Raw genomic sequence first — 17,323 nt, forward strand, 5'->3', positions numbered from 1 at the left:
GTACCGCATTGTTGTTTTGATTTGCATATCTCGGATAATTAGTGACCTTGAGCATGTTTTCATGTGTCTCTTGGCCTTCCTTCTGTCTTCTTTGGAAAGATTCTATTTAGGTCCATTGCCCATTTTTTTATTGAATCATTTATCTTCCTTTTATTAAGTTGTATAAGCTGCCTGTAGATGTTGGAGATTAAACCTTTATCAGTGATGCCATTTGCAAATATGTTCTCCCATGCAGTGGGCTTTCTTGTTGTTTTGTTGATAGTTTCTTTTGCTGTAAAAAAGCTTTTTATTTTGATGTAGTCGCATTTGTTTATTTTCTCTTTAGCTTCCATTGCCCTAGGGGCAGTATCGGTGAAGAAGTTCTTTTGGCATATGTCTGAGATTTTGCTGCCTGTGGATTCCTCTAGTATTTTTATGGTTTCCCGTCTTATGTTTAAGTCCTGTATCCATTTTGAGTTTATTTTTGTGTATGGCGTAAGTTGGTGATCTAGCTTCATTTTTTTGCATGAATCTGTTCAATTTTCCCAACACCATTTATTGAAGAGACTGTCTTTATTCCATTGTATGTTCATGCCTCCTTTGTCAAATATTAATTGAGCATAGTGGTTTGGGTCAATATCTGGATTCTCTATTCTGTTCCATTGATCTATATGTCTGTTCTTGTGCCAGTACCAGGCTGTTTTGAGAACAGTGGCTTTGTAATACAGCTTGAAATCTGGTATTGAGATCCCTCCTACTTTATTCTTCTTTCTCAGGATTGCTGTGGCTATTCGGGGTCTTTTTTTTATTCCAGATGAATTTTTGGAGAGTTCTTTCAAGGTCTGTGAAATATGCCATTAGTATTTTAATGGGGAGTGCATTAAATCTATAGATTGCTTTGGGTAGTATGGACATTTTAATGATGTTGATTCTACCAATCCATGAACATGGTATGTTCTTCCATCTGTTTACGTCTTCCTCTATCTCTTTTTTCAGTGTCCTGTAGTTTTCCGTGTATAAGTCTTTTACCTCCTTAGTTAAGTTTATTCCTAGGTATCTTAATTTTTTTGGTGCAATGGTAAATGGGATTGCCTTTTTAGTCTCTCTGTCTGTAAGTTCACTATTGGTGTATAGAAAGGCCATAGATTTCTTGGCATTAATTTTGTATCCTGCTACATTGCCGAATTCATTTATTAAGTCTATTAGTTTTTTGACTGGAGTCTTTCGGATTTTTTATGTACAATATCATGTCGTCTGCAAATAAAGACAGCTTTACTTGTTCTTTTCCAATTTGGATGCCTTTTATTTCTTCTTCTTATCTAATTGCAATGGCTAATACTTCCAGTACTATGTCAAACAGGAGTGGTGAGAGTGGGCATCCCTGTCTTGTTCCTGTTCTTAGGGGAAATGTTTTTAGTTTTTGTCCATTGAGTATGATGTTTGCTGTGGGTTTATCATATATAGCTTTTATTATGTTGAGGTATGAGCCTTCTATTCCCACCTTGTTGAGAGTTTTTATCAAGAAAGGGTGTTGGATTTTGTCAAATGCTTTTTCTGCATCAATTGATATGACTATGTGATTTTTATCTCTCAATTTGTTTATGTGATGTATCATGTTTATTGATTTGCGGATATTGTACCATCCTTGCATTCCTGGGATAAATCCTACTTGGTCATGGTGTATGATCTTTCCGATGTACTGCTGGAGCCGATTTGCTAGAATTTTGTTGAGGATTTTGGCATCTATGTTCATGAGGGATATTGGTCTGTAATTCTCTTTCATTGTGTTGTCTTTATCTGGTTTTGGTATTAGGGTGATGCTGGCTTCATAGAAGGAGCTTGGAAGTGTTCCTTCCTCTTGAATTTTTTGGAATAGTCTGAGGAGGATAGGTTTTAGTTCTTCATTGAATGTTTGGTAAAACTCTCCTGTTGAAGCCGTCAGGCCCCGGCTTTTGTTTGCCGGAAGCTTTTTGATCACTGCTTCAATTTCGTCCATAGTTATTGGCCTATTGAGCTGTTTAGATTCTTCTTGATTGATTTTTGGAAGGTTATATTTTTCTAGGAATATGTCCATTTCCTCCAGGTTGTCCAGTTTGTTGGAATAGAGTTGTTCGTAGTATTTTGTAACAGTCCTTTGTATCTCAGCGGGGTCTGTTGTTATTTCACCTCTTTCATTTCTGATTTTGTTTATTTGGGTCCTCTCTCTTTGCTTTTTGGTGAGCCTGGCTAGAGGTCCATCAATCTTGTTTATCCTTTCAAAGAACCAGCTCTTGGTTTTGTTGATTTTTTGTATTGTTTCTTTGGTCTCTATGTCATTTATCTCCACTCTGATCTTTGTTATTTCCTTCCTTCTGGTTACACTGGGCTTTCCTTGCTGCTTTTTTTCTAGCTCTTTGAGTTGTAGGGTTAGGTAATTTATTACCATTGTTTCTTGTTTTTTGCAATAGGCTTGTAGAGCTATGAACTTCCCTCTCAAGACTGCTTTCGCTGTGTCCCATAGATTTTGGATTGTTGTGTTTTCATTGTCATTTGTTGCCATGATGTTTTTTATTTCTTCTTTGATTTCTCTGGTGACCCAGTCCTTGTTTAATAGCATGCTGTGTTTGATTTCTTTGGATTGTATTTATTATAGTTGATTTCCAGTTTTATGCCACTGTGATCTGAGAAGATGCTTGATATAATTTCTATCTTCTTGAATTTGAAGAGACTTTGCCTATGACCCAGCATATGGTCTATCTTTGAAAATGACCCATGTGCACTTGAGAATGTATATTCTGTGGCTTTGGGGTGAAATGTTCTGAAGATGTCAATTAATTCCATCTGGTCTAGTGAGTCATTTAGGATTGCTGTTTCTTTGCTGATTTTTTGTTTAGAGGATTTGTCCAGTGGTGATAGTGGGGTATTAAAGTCTCCTACTATGATTGTATTGCTACTAATCTCTCCCTTGATATCCTCCAGGAGTTTTTTTATGTATTTGGGTGCTCCTATATTGGGAGCGTATATGTTTACCAGAATTATTTCTTCTTGTTGGATTTCTCCCTTTAGTATTATGAAGTGGCCTTCCTTATCTCTTGTTATGGCATTTACTTTGAGGTCTATTTTGTCAGATATAAGTATTGCTACCCCAGCTTTTTTTTTCATTTCCATTTGCCTGAAAGATATTTTTCCATCCCTTCACTTTCAATCTGTGTGAGTCTCTTGTTCTGAGGTGGGTCTCTTGTAGACAGCATATATATGGGTCATGTTTTTTTATCCATTCAGCCACTCGATGTCTTTTGATTGGAGCATTTAGTCTGTTTACATTTAAAGTTATTACTGAAAGGTATTTGTTTGTAGTCATATCTATTTTTGTGTCTGTATTCCTTCTTACCTGTTTATTTCTTCTTTTTACAGTATTCCCTTTAGCAATTCTTGCATTGCTGGTTTGGTGGTGATAAACTCCCTGAGTCTTTTTTTGTCTGCGAAGCTCCTGATTTCCCCTTCAATTTTGATTGATAGTCTTGCTGGATATAGTATTCTTGGATTCAGTCCTTTGCTTTGCAACACTTTGTATACCTCCTTCCATTCACTTCTAGCTTGTTGTGTTTCTGTTGAGTAATCATTTGACAATCTGATGGGTGTTCCTTTGTAGGTAACTCTCTGTCTCTCTCTTGCCGCCTTTAAGATTCTCTCTTTATCATTTATATTTGCCATTGAAATTATGACATGTCTTGGTGTGGGTCTTTTGGGGTTGATCCTGCTTGGGACTCTCTGTACTTGCGTAACTTTTATCTTTCCCATATCCGGGAAGTTTTCTGTCATTATTTCTTCAAATAGATTTTCTAATCCCTGCTGCTCTTCTTGTCCTTCTGGCAGCCCTATTATACGCATGTTACTTCGTTTCATGTTGTCCCAAAGCTCCCTTAGGCTTTCCTCCTGCTTTTTAATTTTTTTCTCCAATTGCTGTTCAGATTGAGCTTGTTTCTGTACCTGATCTTCTAACTCATTAATTTGGTCCTCTGCTTCTTGTAGTCTACTGTTGAAACTTTCCATGGTGTTTTTGATTGTAGCTATATCACTTTTCATTTCTTCCTGATTCTTGCATAAGTTGTTGATTTTCTCATCCATCGGATGTATAAATTCCACGACCATTACTCTGAACTCCTTTTCGGTCATGTTGCAAGCTTCAGTTTCACTAATTTCCTTTCTTGGCGACTCCACATTTTCTTTCCTCTGTGAGTTATTTCGTTTCCCCATTCTGGCTATCACCAGAAAGCTCAAGCTTCCGTTTGCGTGGTCCTGGGCCGTGTGCTGTGGGGACTTCGCTCCACCCGAGTTTCACTGAAGTGTTCTGACACTAGGACGTGTGGCTGCCTTTGGTTGGTGGGAACCAGACTTGCCCAGGGTCAGTGTCCCCAGTGTTCCGTGTGGTCTCGTGTGCACACTTAGAATCAGGGGCCCTGTCTGCACCACACTGTTGGTATGTGCCGAAAATGAGATCCTTAGCATGTGCCAGGAGTCAGAATTTCCCTGTGTCTGCACCAAGACTCGAGTGTCAGAGTCTCTGTTGCCTTGTGAGGTTTCTCGTTGAGAATCAGGGTCCCTGTGTGTGCATGCACCAACAATTGGGGTCGCTGGCTCTTAGTGTGAATGCGCTGTGAGTCAGGGATCCCAGGCAGCTGTGTCCGGCGTGCCAAATTCCCTGAAGTGGAGCTGCGTCCTGTGTGTGCTCTCTCTCTTGAGCCAAACCGGCTAGGGCGCACACTCTAAAATTCCTGAAGGTGAGCCGCCTCTGTGCACTCTCCCAGATTCCCCGAAGGGGGGCAGAGTCCATCCTGCGCGCCAAATTCCCCAAAGGGAAGCCCCTCTGTGCACGCTCTAAGATTCCCCGAAGGAGAGCTGTGACCAGCAAGCCAAATTCCCCCAAATTCCCCGAAGGGGAGCCCTCTGTGTGCACTGACAGATTTCCCCGAATGGGAGCTGCTTCTGTCCCACACGCCGAATTCCCTAAGGGGGAGCGCGTCCCTGCGTAAAGCTCTGCAGCTTGGGCGAGGGGTGGGTCTATCAGTTACTATGGCGCGCCTCCGGGGATGGGGATAGGCTCTTTGACTCACGGAATTCTGCCAGGAAGTCTGGATTCTTGTTGTTTGTTGGTCTGAAGCTGTGATAGCAGTTCTCTGTTCCCAGTGGCTGCAGGGTCCTGGTTTGTGTCAGAAGCCAGGATCTGAGTCTCAGGCAGCTCTGTTTCTCAAGATGGCGTGGTCTCCGCGTCCGCAACAGCCGCTGAGAAGTGTCCGCTTTGTGCGTGGGGCTCCGCCATCTAGGACTGCCCGGTTAGGCAGCCCCTTGGAAGACCTGCAGAATCTAACTGACCCTAGCTCATACACACACACACCACACACGTCTACACTCTCCTCTATGGGTTCCTCACTCACTCTCTCTCTCCCTACCTTCTTGCCGGTCGCCATCTTTTTTTTCTCCCTCCAAACTATAGATTTAATGCAAGGACATTCTCCCCCTGCCCCCCCCCCCACACACACTTTTTTTTTTCTATGTGGTATGTCAAGGTTTCATGTCTGATCTTAACTCTTGATAATACTAACTAGTCATGTGACTCTGAAGCTGAACAGTAACATAGTAACATCACAGCAGGGGACCTGCGGGTAGGTGCTTCTTCAGACTTCACCTGTGCACACAGAAAATGATCTGTCTGTGGGGGTCGGGGCTCATTGTGAAGCAATTTCCGCGGCTGCCTCTGTGTTGATTACTGCCTACTCGCCGCCTCCCTAATGGCATAGAAAGGAACATCAAAACTCCAAAGGAAAAAACAGTAATTTCTCTGGAGATCTTCATCGTCTATTGCCATCAGTCCTTAAATTTACCATGTGTCTCTAACTGAACACATCCATTCCATTTGATGATGGAAATGTACTTTTATTCTAACAAATGCTCTCCCTTCACTGCAGGTTCTTTTCATTGTTCTCCTGGTAAGATGAATTGCAAATTATATTTCACTTTACCAGCTATACAAGCACATCACTCGTTATCTGTGTCTTCTCTCTTCCTCTAAGAATAAACTCTTGGGGGAAACAAGGGCTGTATAATAGTCATATATAAAAATTAAGATGTGTATTATGATCTTGAGCAACTGATGGAATGCAGGAGAATTCATTTGACTTTCCCACTTGAACGTTCTCCTTTGCGTGGGCACAGATGGGTTGCAGGGATGGGGAACATCCGGCCCGTGGGTCATTAGAAGGCTGCATATCATTTGGTCTGGCCCTGACAAAGCATTAGGAGTTAATTAAATGTCTGACCAAATACAGCAGGCTACTTTTTAAGTTAATAATTTCGTATGGCCCATGAATGATGTTATATCCAAATGGCTCTTGGCAGAAGAAAGGTTCCCCACCCCTGGTAGAATTGCATCTTCTTCATCTGCTCAGGCCTGATGCAAGGACTGGTGTTATAGAAAAGGAAATGTAACCCTCTAGCTCTCTACCAAACAATATTATATACATATAGTCTTTTTATTTAAAAAATTTAGACACATTTTAGACCAGGCATGAAATAATTAAAGTTATACAAAAGGTTGTACTCCACTTATTCCTGGACCCTTTTTTTCTCTCCATGAACTTTTGTTCATTTTTATTATTTTTTTAACGTGTCATATACACCTGGTAAAAGATCTAAATCAATCAGTAAAAAGAGTTCAAAATGAAGATAAAAACCTCTCATCTCATTATGAGACCTGCTCTCCAGAGATGACTTTTTAACTATTTAAAAATGTTCTTCTGATTATCTCTATACCTTCCAATAATAAGCGTGGTATCTTTTATGCTCGATTCAGTCACTTTCAACCAGTGCGGCTCCTGCTCCGTGGATCAATGCCAGACTGCGCTCTGTTAATTGGTTTGTGATTAGATAAGCATAGAAAGTGAAACTAAGTCGTTGGAAACTTTTTATAGCAGTTTTACATTGCTATCACATTTACATTATATCAGACAGGGTTGGGCAAAGTAGGCTTACTGTTGTAAGTATGCAAAACAGAGTTCATTCTTGCATTATTATTTATTAACTAGAGGCCCAGTGCGCACGAAATCCTGCATGAGTAGCTTGCTTCTGCTTGCCTCAGCTGGCCACCCCGCCCATCCCCGATCCTAGCTTGCTGCCCCGCCCTCCGCTGCTCCTAGCTCTCCACCGCTAGTAGCTCGTGCACCGTCCTGTCCACCACGAGAGCCGCTGCTCCTTTGGTTGTGACAGCCTTATGGCGTGATGGCCACGGGCCTTTTATATAAGAGATTATTGTATTATTTTCATTACAAACAACTGTAAAACTATTTTTGTTGAGAAACTTTATCATTTATCTAAATTTGAATACTGGCAACTTAATTTAAATTGTTTTCAGAGCACTGTCAGCTGTGAGGTCTTTCAGGGGTCCCAGAATTTAACTGTAATTCTTTTCTCATGAGCCAGGGCTCTGAGCCATAGTTTTCAAAGTGTTGCCCACGGACTTCTTACAGTCTCAGCACAGGATGGCATTGTATGGGGGTGGGGCCTGGTCATCTCTGCTTTTAGCTAGCTCCTCCGCCAAAGTTTAAAATGGCCTGCAATAGGCCTAGAGCCAGACCATGACAGGTTGTTTAAAATGAGCCATAATCAAGGAGATTCTTGGCAAGTTATGAGGAACCCCCTGCCTTGCAAGCATTCCCATGTTCTGTTAGCTGGTTTTTTCATTTCCCACTTCTAAGCTCTACACCCCTAGTAACTACCTTCTAAATCGTAGACTGAGTCTTGCTTGCAATTTTCTGATTTTTTTCAATGTCCATCCAGGATTCACCCTTATGATGTACTACTACATGCAACAAACATAAGGGCTAACCTGGCCTTTCTCTTGTTGTTGTGGAGTTCCTAAAAGTGCAAGGAAAGGAAGGGCGTATTGGTACATGATCAAGGAAGGTGCAATTTCCTTAGTTTCCTCTGATTATCTAAAAAATGTTTAAGTGATAATGGGCTTCCCTTTTCATAAGATAAAGTACATTTGCCTGATTAAGTAAATATTTTAAAATAGGTGAACAAGTCCTTTCAAGGAACTGAGAAAGGTCGCAGAATGGATATTCTGAGGGCTAAGCTTCGTATGAGAGAGAGCTGGAGGCGAGACCAAGGCCCTGGTTAATTATTGGTGGGTGGTAATGGCTAAACTCGATGATGCCAAATGACCATCCAGACAGTCACAATGATGAAATGAAACAAGACAGAACACACAACACTGCCTGAGAATGAACTGAAACGTCTCTGCACTCCCGCTCCATGATGACCTAGTCTCCTCTTGTGCTTTTATTTGTAATCATCTGACTCATTCTGGAGTGTTTTCTTATATACATACATTCTTCTTTAGTTATATGTATAACTATACATAATGTGAGTATCTAGTTTTATATATATAACTGTAATTAAATATGTGTTTAGTTACATACAGGGTGTCCCCCAAAATGTATACTCTTTGGATAAGTATTAATTCCAATGGGTTAAATCTGAAAAGAAAGAATCCTATATAATAGAAGCCCAGCGACCAAATGGCGGAATGACCAGAACGACGGGTCAACCAGTCGCTATGATGTGCACTGACCACCAGGGGGCAGATGCTCAATGCAGAAGCTGCCGCCTGGTGGTCAGTGCACTCCCGCAGTGGGAGCGCTGCTCGGTTGATCAGGATGAGCGGCTGCTCCCACTGCGAACTACAGGCCGATGGGCAGGAACCCAGGCTGCTAGCATTGTCTCCTCATCCCAGGCTCCTCCTCCTCACTCCCTGCCGCCCCTTCCAGATACCTGCAGGCTGTGCAGTGCTGCCACCAGGCCCGCAGAGCTGACCCCGGAGGCTAGGAGGCAGGTTCGTGGCCACAGCGGGACTGAGGTCTACTCTGCCGCCTCAGACAGATCATTTTCTGTGTGCACCTACCCTCAGGTCCCCTTCCTGGTCAAATATAAATGCTTTGAATTCTATGATGTAATCCCCTCTTTCTGAATATTGTTTATTGTGCTATTGTCTCTGGGCCCGGCCTCGACCTGGTCCCCCGGAAAGGCCAGTGCTCCGACTCCATGGAAGATGCTGGGCCAGGGAGCAGCTGTTCAGAGGGCGGGTCCACAGCTGCTCGGCTGCCCACGATGAGCAGAGCTCCCACAGTGGGCTGATCCCCACAGGCCACACCCTGCACCAGTGCACGAATCCCATGCCCTGGGCCTCTAGTATTATCATGGCAAAAATAATTAACATGTTTAAAATATTCCCTATAGGTTCCTAAATATCAAGCCCTAAGAAATAAGCACGCTTTGGTGTGTGACAATGTATGATGCAAGGATGAAGACAAATGATTTGAAGGTCAAGCCTTACCACTGTGTGACCTGAGGCAAGTCACTCAGCCTTTCTGGTTTCTACTACAGACTGAAACATGTTACTTATTAGAGGGATCGTTCTGAAGAATGGCGCAATGACAGCTCAAGCACTCCGATATATAGTATTATCTTATATCAAGTCCATGTCTATACTAAAAGAAAAATGCATAACGTTTTCATTCTGACACATCTGTGCATGCTACAAAGACCTTATAACTTTCTTTCTTTTTAATTTTGCCTTTTCATGCCAAGAAAAAAAATACAATTAAAGAAATGTCTGAAGAACTCTTGGGAATCATCAGTATGCATATATTTTCTAAAATTATACAATCAATTCTTGGTTTTCCGCCAGGGCAATTCTTAACTTAGCTGTTCTCTTCCTCAATCTAAATCCTTGGCTCACCCCACACCTGCCTTCAGAAATGCCTTTCACATCCTTTTCTCATTCGGTCTCTATTACCACCTCATTATGTGGGCAGAAAGCATTACCCTGTTCTACAGATGAGAACTGAAGCTCAAGAAAGGTAAGTGATGGCTAATTAGAATAGCACACAGGACTATATCTCAAACTGCGTGGCCTTCGATCGTTACCTTTGACTGAGGCGCCTACATTTTTATTTCCATGTATCTGGATTCTTACTGGTTTTGGTGTGGTTTAAAGTATCCTGAGATTAAAAATTACTAGTATCAGTTGTGACCACCCTTTGTCAGATGGTCTTTTGCTTGTGTATTTATCAGATCCCACAAGCGTAAAATTATTTGGTACCAACTGCCCTATTATAACTTCTAATCAGAAAATTATTTATTCTCAACAAGGTAGTGAGATCGAATCTGAGCCTGTACTACCTCACCTGGTATTATGACACACACAACTCCTGTGCCTCAAAGGCAAGAATGAATCACAGGAAGATGCTGAGGAGAGGCCAGTTAATACCCAGACTGATACCTGAGTTTTGGAAAAGTGAGGGTTACCTAAAGCTGGTCTCCACATTACTTTGTCTGAGTAATAGGAAAGTTGTAGTGCTTAGACATAGCTATAGGTGAGTAAGTGTGTACTTCCCGGTCAAATACAAATGCTTTGAATTCTATGATGTAATCCCCTCTTTCTGACATGCTGCCTGTATTCCTTTTCATTCTTTAGTGACTGGTCTAAGTTCCATCTCTGAATATGCAATTCTTCCAACTACACAGTTGTTGGGGAGCTCACGAGACTGGTTGGAAAGTTGTAAGGAGGACATTCTGAGAAAAGGGAAGTGTGTGGGAGGCCGCCTGCCCTGTTTGTTGGAATTCCGACTTAGGGGAGACTTAGGGGAGTGTCGAAGGCGGCGCCCCTAATTATTCCTTGACCTTTCCACACAAGTCTGTGCAGGAGCACACCCCCGGGTGTTTACTGGAATCCTTACGCTTAATCCCTGGGTGCCCTTGCCTAGAGGACAATGTAAACGCGTGTCCTCCCAAGATTACTCACGATACTGATTGTATCTAAAGATAAAAAGTCCAATAAAGGCCTAAGGAGGCAGGCATTAGGGGCTGCCCTAGCCACTAGATCCAGGGGCTCCTTAGCCCTCTCTTTCACAGTCAAACTGTGTCTGAGTAACCTGTTCATCCGTCCTTCAGGGGCTGCTGGTCAGCCCCCGCCCCCCACAGTGATTCTTCTTCCTCTGACCTTGGAGACCCTGATTTTATACCTTGCTAACAATTCAAGGAAATCAATTATCACTTCCCCAAATTTATGTAACTCATCTCTCCAACAAGTTTTCAAGTTCTTTAAAAACATTTTTACGTGTTGTCCTTTGCTTTCACGTTACTTATGATGTATGTACATCGTGGTTTCCCAAGAAGAGTGCCCAGAGCTATTGATATCTATGTTTCTGGTCTCTATTATCAATGGTAATTAAACCTTCAGAATATACAGCTATTCATTTCTGGCCTAAACAGCTGATATCTGCACACAAGGCCAGCACATTTCCATGATACCTGAGGGCACCATTTGTTCCACTACAAAAAAAATGTACTCCCAGCTGGAGGGGGGCAGGAGGGTAAACTGTGGGCTCGCTGCAGAAACCTGGGCACTGCCCCACCCTGCGTGGCGGCCAGTGGGCTCCGGGCACGCAGGACCGAGATCCCAGACTCTCAGAGACCTCGGACATGGGGAAACGGAGGCCCACAGCGGGAAGGGCCGCAACCCCGCAGCAAGTCACACCGAGGCCAGGACTGGAACTGCAGGCTCCAGAGGCCTGTGGGGGCCAGGGTGCGCCCACATCAGACCTGGACCTGACCCCGTGCTCCCTGCACCCCATGGGCTGTAGGTGAGGGTCATAGTCCCAGGGACTTGGGTGTGCCCTGAGCCAACCACGTGTCCCAGCTCCGCATTGCTCAGGGTGAATGAACCCAGGAACCTGCCTGGCGCTCCAGCCCCTGGACAACTGATCGCCCCCCACCCCGCGCCTTCTTGCGGCTTCTGGTGACCTGTGTCCAGCCAGTGGGCCTTCCCTGACATGTCTCTGCCCACTTAGCTTGGCGTTTTACAAAGGTGGTAACCCCGGCCTAAGAACGCCTGTGCCCGCATCCTTCGGGGCTCGGATGTTCCGGGGCAGGGTCAGTTCTAGGATCCAGGTCTCTCCTCACAGCCTTGTCTCCGTGGCACCCTTTCCTCTGGCCTGAATGACAGAGACCTGGTCTGGACCACCCTGTGTCCAGAGCCCAGTGCAGGGCATGGAGCAGACCCCAGGCAAGGCTGACCAGCGGGCAGGCATCCTGTCTGTGCCCTCCACAGGGTGCCAGCCTCCTGAACCCTGACAGAGATGAGCCTGTGCCACAGGCACCACAACACCCAGAATGTGAAGGTCTGTTTATGGCCACAAACACCAAAGCCATAAACCACCTTGGGAAGGGCCCAGCTCCCTGGAGAAGGCAGGTGGTCAGGGTCTCTCTGTAACCTGTCTGCTCCTCTAAGAGGGTGAGGAAGCACAGAGGGAGGAGGCCAGGGAGAAACCACCGTCCTCTTCACAGGAGCCACCCTGTTCTTCAGAGACCACCGTGTGTGTGTGTGTGTGTGTGTGTGTGTGTGTGTGTGTGTGTGTGTGTGTGTGTTCGTGCCTGGGAGTGGAGACTTTTCAGTGAGACAGACATTGCCTCTGCCATGCCCTCACTGTATGACCTCAGACAAGCTACATCTCCCGTATGTCCATTTGCCCATCTCTATAATGGGAGGTTCCAACACGATGTACGAAAAGGTCCTCGCTCAGCTTGTGGAACATGGTAGCAGTTTTCTGTAATTATGCTGTCGTGAGCAAGCGTCACTGCATCACCCAGGGATGCTTGAATGCATACACACTGGGCATCAGTGGCTAATGTCATCTCTTCTGGGGGCAGGGTTTGGACAGAAGAGGAAGCTCGAGGTAATGGGAGATCCTAGGCCTACACTCAGAGGCCCAGGTTCTCACTCCAGCTCTGCTTCTGACTCCCCATGTGGCCTTAGGGACTTGCACCCATATTTTGGGTCCTGGTTTCCTCATGTGTAACTGGAGAGGGGTTACAGTCCATGAACCCAAAGGTTCCAGCTCTGACATGTTAATGTTCATGAGTTGTGAAGGGGCCCCTGTCCCTTGCTTGCCCACTGCAGAGAAGTGCCACCTGGGATAGAGAAAAAAAAAAGTATTCCACTATTTCAAGATAAAAAAGATGAAATGTGAAGGTATTTTCCTAATGTTCTACTCCTGCATAACAGGAAAATGCCTGGCCTCAGAGATATTCCTGATTTGCACTGTAGTAAAAACATCAAGTATTTTACTGGATTTCTGGCTTGAAGTTATCAAATATAATGGTAACCATGTTTAGGGGTCACAAGGTTATGTGATAATCCCCTCTTTTCTGCTTTCTGAAAAATAACCCCTTCACTTTTGCCCGTTGAATTATCCTAAATATTTCATTAGTCCTTTGGCTGCATGACAGTTCTTTTGAAGGTCACAGGTTCCTTTAGGATCTATCCATCTGACTATGATTTACAACTAATTAAGGATGTTAAAAAGTTGTTGCTAACAGTAATTCAAAGCCCTGATGATAGATCGCTCTTGGCCTTTAATACTAACAGCAATCTGAGAACTTAATTATGCTATTTTTTGTTTTTACACATGCAATAACTGTTACCAAATAGGTGTTTATCTATGAAGTATTTGCCTTGGTAAATGGTGAAAAATTTAAGCGAACTTAGAACTAGGTGTTGCCTGAAAACTAAGAGAAACAGGACCAGCGGTGTGAAATGTACGCAGACTGAGTAGAAATTCGGGCTCTCCCGCTTCCCAGCTGTGTGATTTTGGCCTGTGGTGCCACTTCCTTTGCCTCAGTGTTCTCACTTGAAATATGGGTATGATAGTCAAACCTATCTTACACGGTTTTTGTGAGAATTAAGCTCCAAAGCACATTCACTGAGGGACCCCTTTCCGAAGCATTTTCTCTGCCCCCACAGCCTCTACCACTTCTTTTAAAACTATCTCCTTCCTCCAAGAAGGGAACATTAATTAAGAATAATTTAAATTTAAACAATGCAACACTGCCAAGGTAATCTATCAAAAAAGTATCAGAGATACATATAAGAAATTATATAAAGATTATCTAATACTGACAAAAATAGAAACAACCTAAATACTAAGTATACCAGGGAAATGGCTAAATAAAATAACATACATGCTCTAATGTCACACAATGGAAATCAGTACACAAATAACTTGGTATACAACTGTAAGTAATATGATCATTAAAATATCAGGATCATAAAGTTCTTGTGTCCATAATAGATTAAAAGTGTTTAATACAGAAACAGGTATATGAAGATTACTCTTAGTAAAGATTAGATATTACTAATACAACAATCTATAAATATTTATATATTCTAAGAAAATATACCAAAACATTACCAATTTCTCTTTGTTACATTTACCTCTTAATGTGTATTTCTCAGTTTCTCTATAACACATGCGCATTTCATCAGAAGGTATTTCTGGTGGCCATTTCCTTTACTTCTCAATCCACCTCAATCAATTTGTCCCCCTACTCCAATGGGCAATTCACAGTGAGCATTTAGAAATTTAATATTAACAACTGAAATAACAAAATAACAAGGATTTAACTACTATTATTTTTGAATGAAGAATATTACCTTCGTGGGAGATTTCCTTCCAGGGGTTTGGTGGGTACATGAAAGCTGCATTCTGGATTTGGTCGTGTATGTCTTCATCTTCATTGAATGGGAACGTGCCGCTTAGGCTGACGTAGATGATCACCCCGACAGACCACATGTCTAGAGAGCGATTATAGCCCTTGTTCCTTAGGACCTCGGGAGCCAGGTAAGCAGGGGTACCCACCACCGACCTCCGGAAAGACTTCTCTCCAATGATGCGGGCAAAACCAAAATCACAAAGTTTCACCTGTTGATAATAATGGTGTGCAGAAATGGGGAGGTCATCAACCGTGTGTATGTGTCTTAGCCCAGGTCTACCAAAGAGTAGGCCATATGGAGTTCTCAAGGTAGAATAGCTGTTTTCCATTTTATGTACTTGAAGATAGTAGGTTATGTATTGATACACTGAGTGGTTTATGAATTGTATGTTTTCATTCATAAAAATACCATGTAAACATTTCCTTCCTCCTCCACCCTCCGATCCAAGAGATACATGTGAAAATATGAATACTCAGTAGTGGGTAAGATTGTTTTACAAGGCAGTTAAGCATCATGCGAATCAGGGAAGTGGCGGGCTTAGCTGCAAGGTTCCTTATAAATAAAGGTTGAAGGATAAGCGCAGAACACGTCATGTCACCCATAACGAGCCTCATAATTAGCTCTTCACGGCACCCCGGCAGGACCTGAAGGTTTCCAGGAAGCAAGGCGCACTGCCACCTTGGCAGGTCACTTCAGATGCAAGACTCCCTCTGGAGAGGGAGAGAGCCAGCTGTTTGCCATCCTCCGAGTTGAGGAAAAGAAGAAACACGTGCACTGGTCCCTGAGAAATACACTGAACTCTAATGTCCTGCCCGGCGTTAGAGAGCTGGGGGCATCCCTGGGCCTCTGCAGTGTCCTCACTCTCAGGCGGTGCTGCGAGCACTGGCCTAGGGCTGCACACAACAGAAGCTCAGAGCTGAGTGAGAAGGCGTGGGGTGTGCTCCCAGGCAGGCTGGCTGAGAAGTCAGGTTAAAAGCCGCAGTCCCAACAACAGGAGGGTCACAAATGGATGGAAATGAACATGTAAAATTTGGAACAAATAAAGGTTTTGAGGAAAAAGATGAAGGAATGCCCCAGAGAGCAGTTGACTTTCTGCTGAGAGGCTTTCATACTTGCCTGAGGGAAAGGGTCGGCTGATGCAAGCAACACGTTTTCTGGTTTGAGATCACAGTGAACGATATTTTTAAAGTGAAGATGCCGCAAAGCCACGAGTATCTATAAAGAAGAAAATCATCGAAATAATTTTACTTTGGCCTATTAGTTTATTTTAAAATGGTTTCTACTAGGATGTAAGCTTAAAATGCCAACAGAGAGCTCATAAGGACCAGTTAGACTTCTTAATGCTCAAGACACTGAAATAAGCTAGATTAACATAGCAGGTTTCTAAGGAAACTTTCATGCAAAAAGTAGTATTTTATGGCATTCATATAGCAATCAAGACAGGTGTCAATAAAAGAATTCAATATCAAACAGAAATGACCATTATTGAATTTTTTCAAAGAACCAGGGCTCAGCCACTGTGTATTTTATAATCTCATGAGTCCTACAGTTTTAATACATGGGCCTGCATACACAGTACTCAGTGTACTGGGCTCTGGACACCAGAGATATACATTTAATAATACAATAAACCACTGCAACCTTTTGCGTATAGTTGAGACTTTGGAGGTAGGGGCCAAACAATAAGGTTAGAACGCTGCAGTTAAACAGTAATAACATTTGATATTAAATATTATCTTTGTTTCTGTCTCTAATTGATTTCTTACCTGAGTAATTAAAAACTTCGTTATGTGTTCTGGCAACCTGCCCTTTTCACTTGACAAGATCATCTCCAGCATGTCTCCATGGAGTTTTTCCATAACAACAAACACTCTTTCAGGCGTCTCAAACATACACTCCAAATTTACAACGCCAGGGTGATGAAGGTTCTATTAAAGATAAATAAAGCACTTGAAGAAAATGATTTTTTTGATACTGGTTGGCAAGCTCACAGATTATACAAAACTGCTGGAGCCACAAGCTATGGAGAAACTCACAGTTAAGATTTTTAACACCTTTAAATTCCACATGTGTTACCTTATATTTTTGAAATTTTAACGTCTCCAAAAAAATACATCTTAACTTTCTATGCACAGTGAAATTATTTTTTCTATGCTGAAAACCTAAGTTCCAGCACAGTGAATTGCTAATTAAGTTTTAATTAGAATACCATATTGAGAAATCTGTAACTTCTTAGGAACCTCTCCAATATTAAGCATACTGTCTTCAATATGCATGCGAGGCCACCTCACACCCTTGGTAGAAATTTAATGTGGAAAAGACGAAGTTGGTACATCTGATTGCACTGATGAAGCACATTAGTCAAAACCTTTTGGAACTGCTCTGCTAGCAGAGGCTGTGGTAACTTACTATGGAAGCTCTGATCGTCATAAAAACAGCAAATAAATAAATAAATAAATAAATAAATAAATAAATAAATGAAAGAATGAATGAACGAATGAATAAATAAATAATTCCTGCACCCCTGCTTTGTCCAGGATACTATGCTAGGTGGTAGTCCTGCATTGTTCTCAAGAACCTAATAAATATTTCCACAATAAAGTAATGGCTGGTAATGCTAGCCTGCATTTGGCTTGACATGTTAATTGTCACACATGTCAGGCAAAATTACTTGTAACTTTTGACCGGCATTTGCAGTCATGCTTAAGTCTTAATGTCTGTCTGGGGTTATCAACAAAAGCCTTTGATCATTTG

General features: G+C 42.6%; 1 protein-coding gene across 1 annotated transcript in view; it reads right to left on the bottom strand.

Moving 5' to 3' along the window:
- The window catches only part of PRKD1 (protein kinase D1), a 317,805-nt gene that overhangs the window by 11,689 nt on the left and 288,793 nt on the right, over window positions 1-17,323 (bottom strand). The window contains exons 14-16 of the mRNA XM_008152921.3: window positions 16,336-16,497; window positions 15,686-15,784; window positions 14,510-14,777 (exon numbers count right to left, since the gene is read on the bottom strand). Of these exons, the coding sequence (XP_008151143.2) occupies window positions 14,510-14,777; window positions 15,686-15,784; window positions 16,336-16,497 (529 nt within the window). The remainder of the gene's footprint in view (window positions 1-14,509; window positions 14,778-15,685; window positions 15,785-16,335; window positions 16,498-17,323) is intronic.

The sequence above is a fragment of the Eptesicus fuscus genome, chromosome 5 (genome assembly GCF_027574615.1).
Source record: "Eptesicus fuscus isolate TK198812 chromosome 5, DD_ASM_mEF_20220401, whole genome shotgun sequence".
Taxonomy (NCBI): Eukaryota; Metazoa; Chordata; class Mammalia; order Chiroptera; family Vespertilionidae; genus Eptesicus; species Eptesicus fuscus.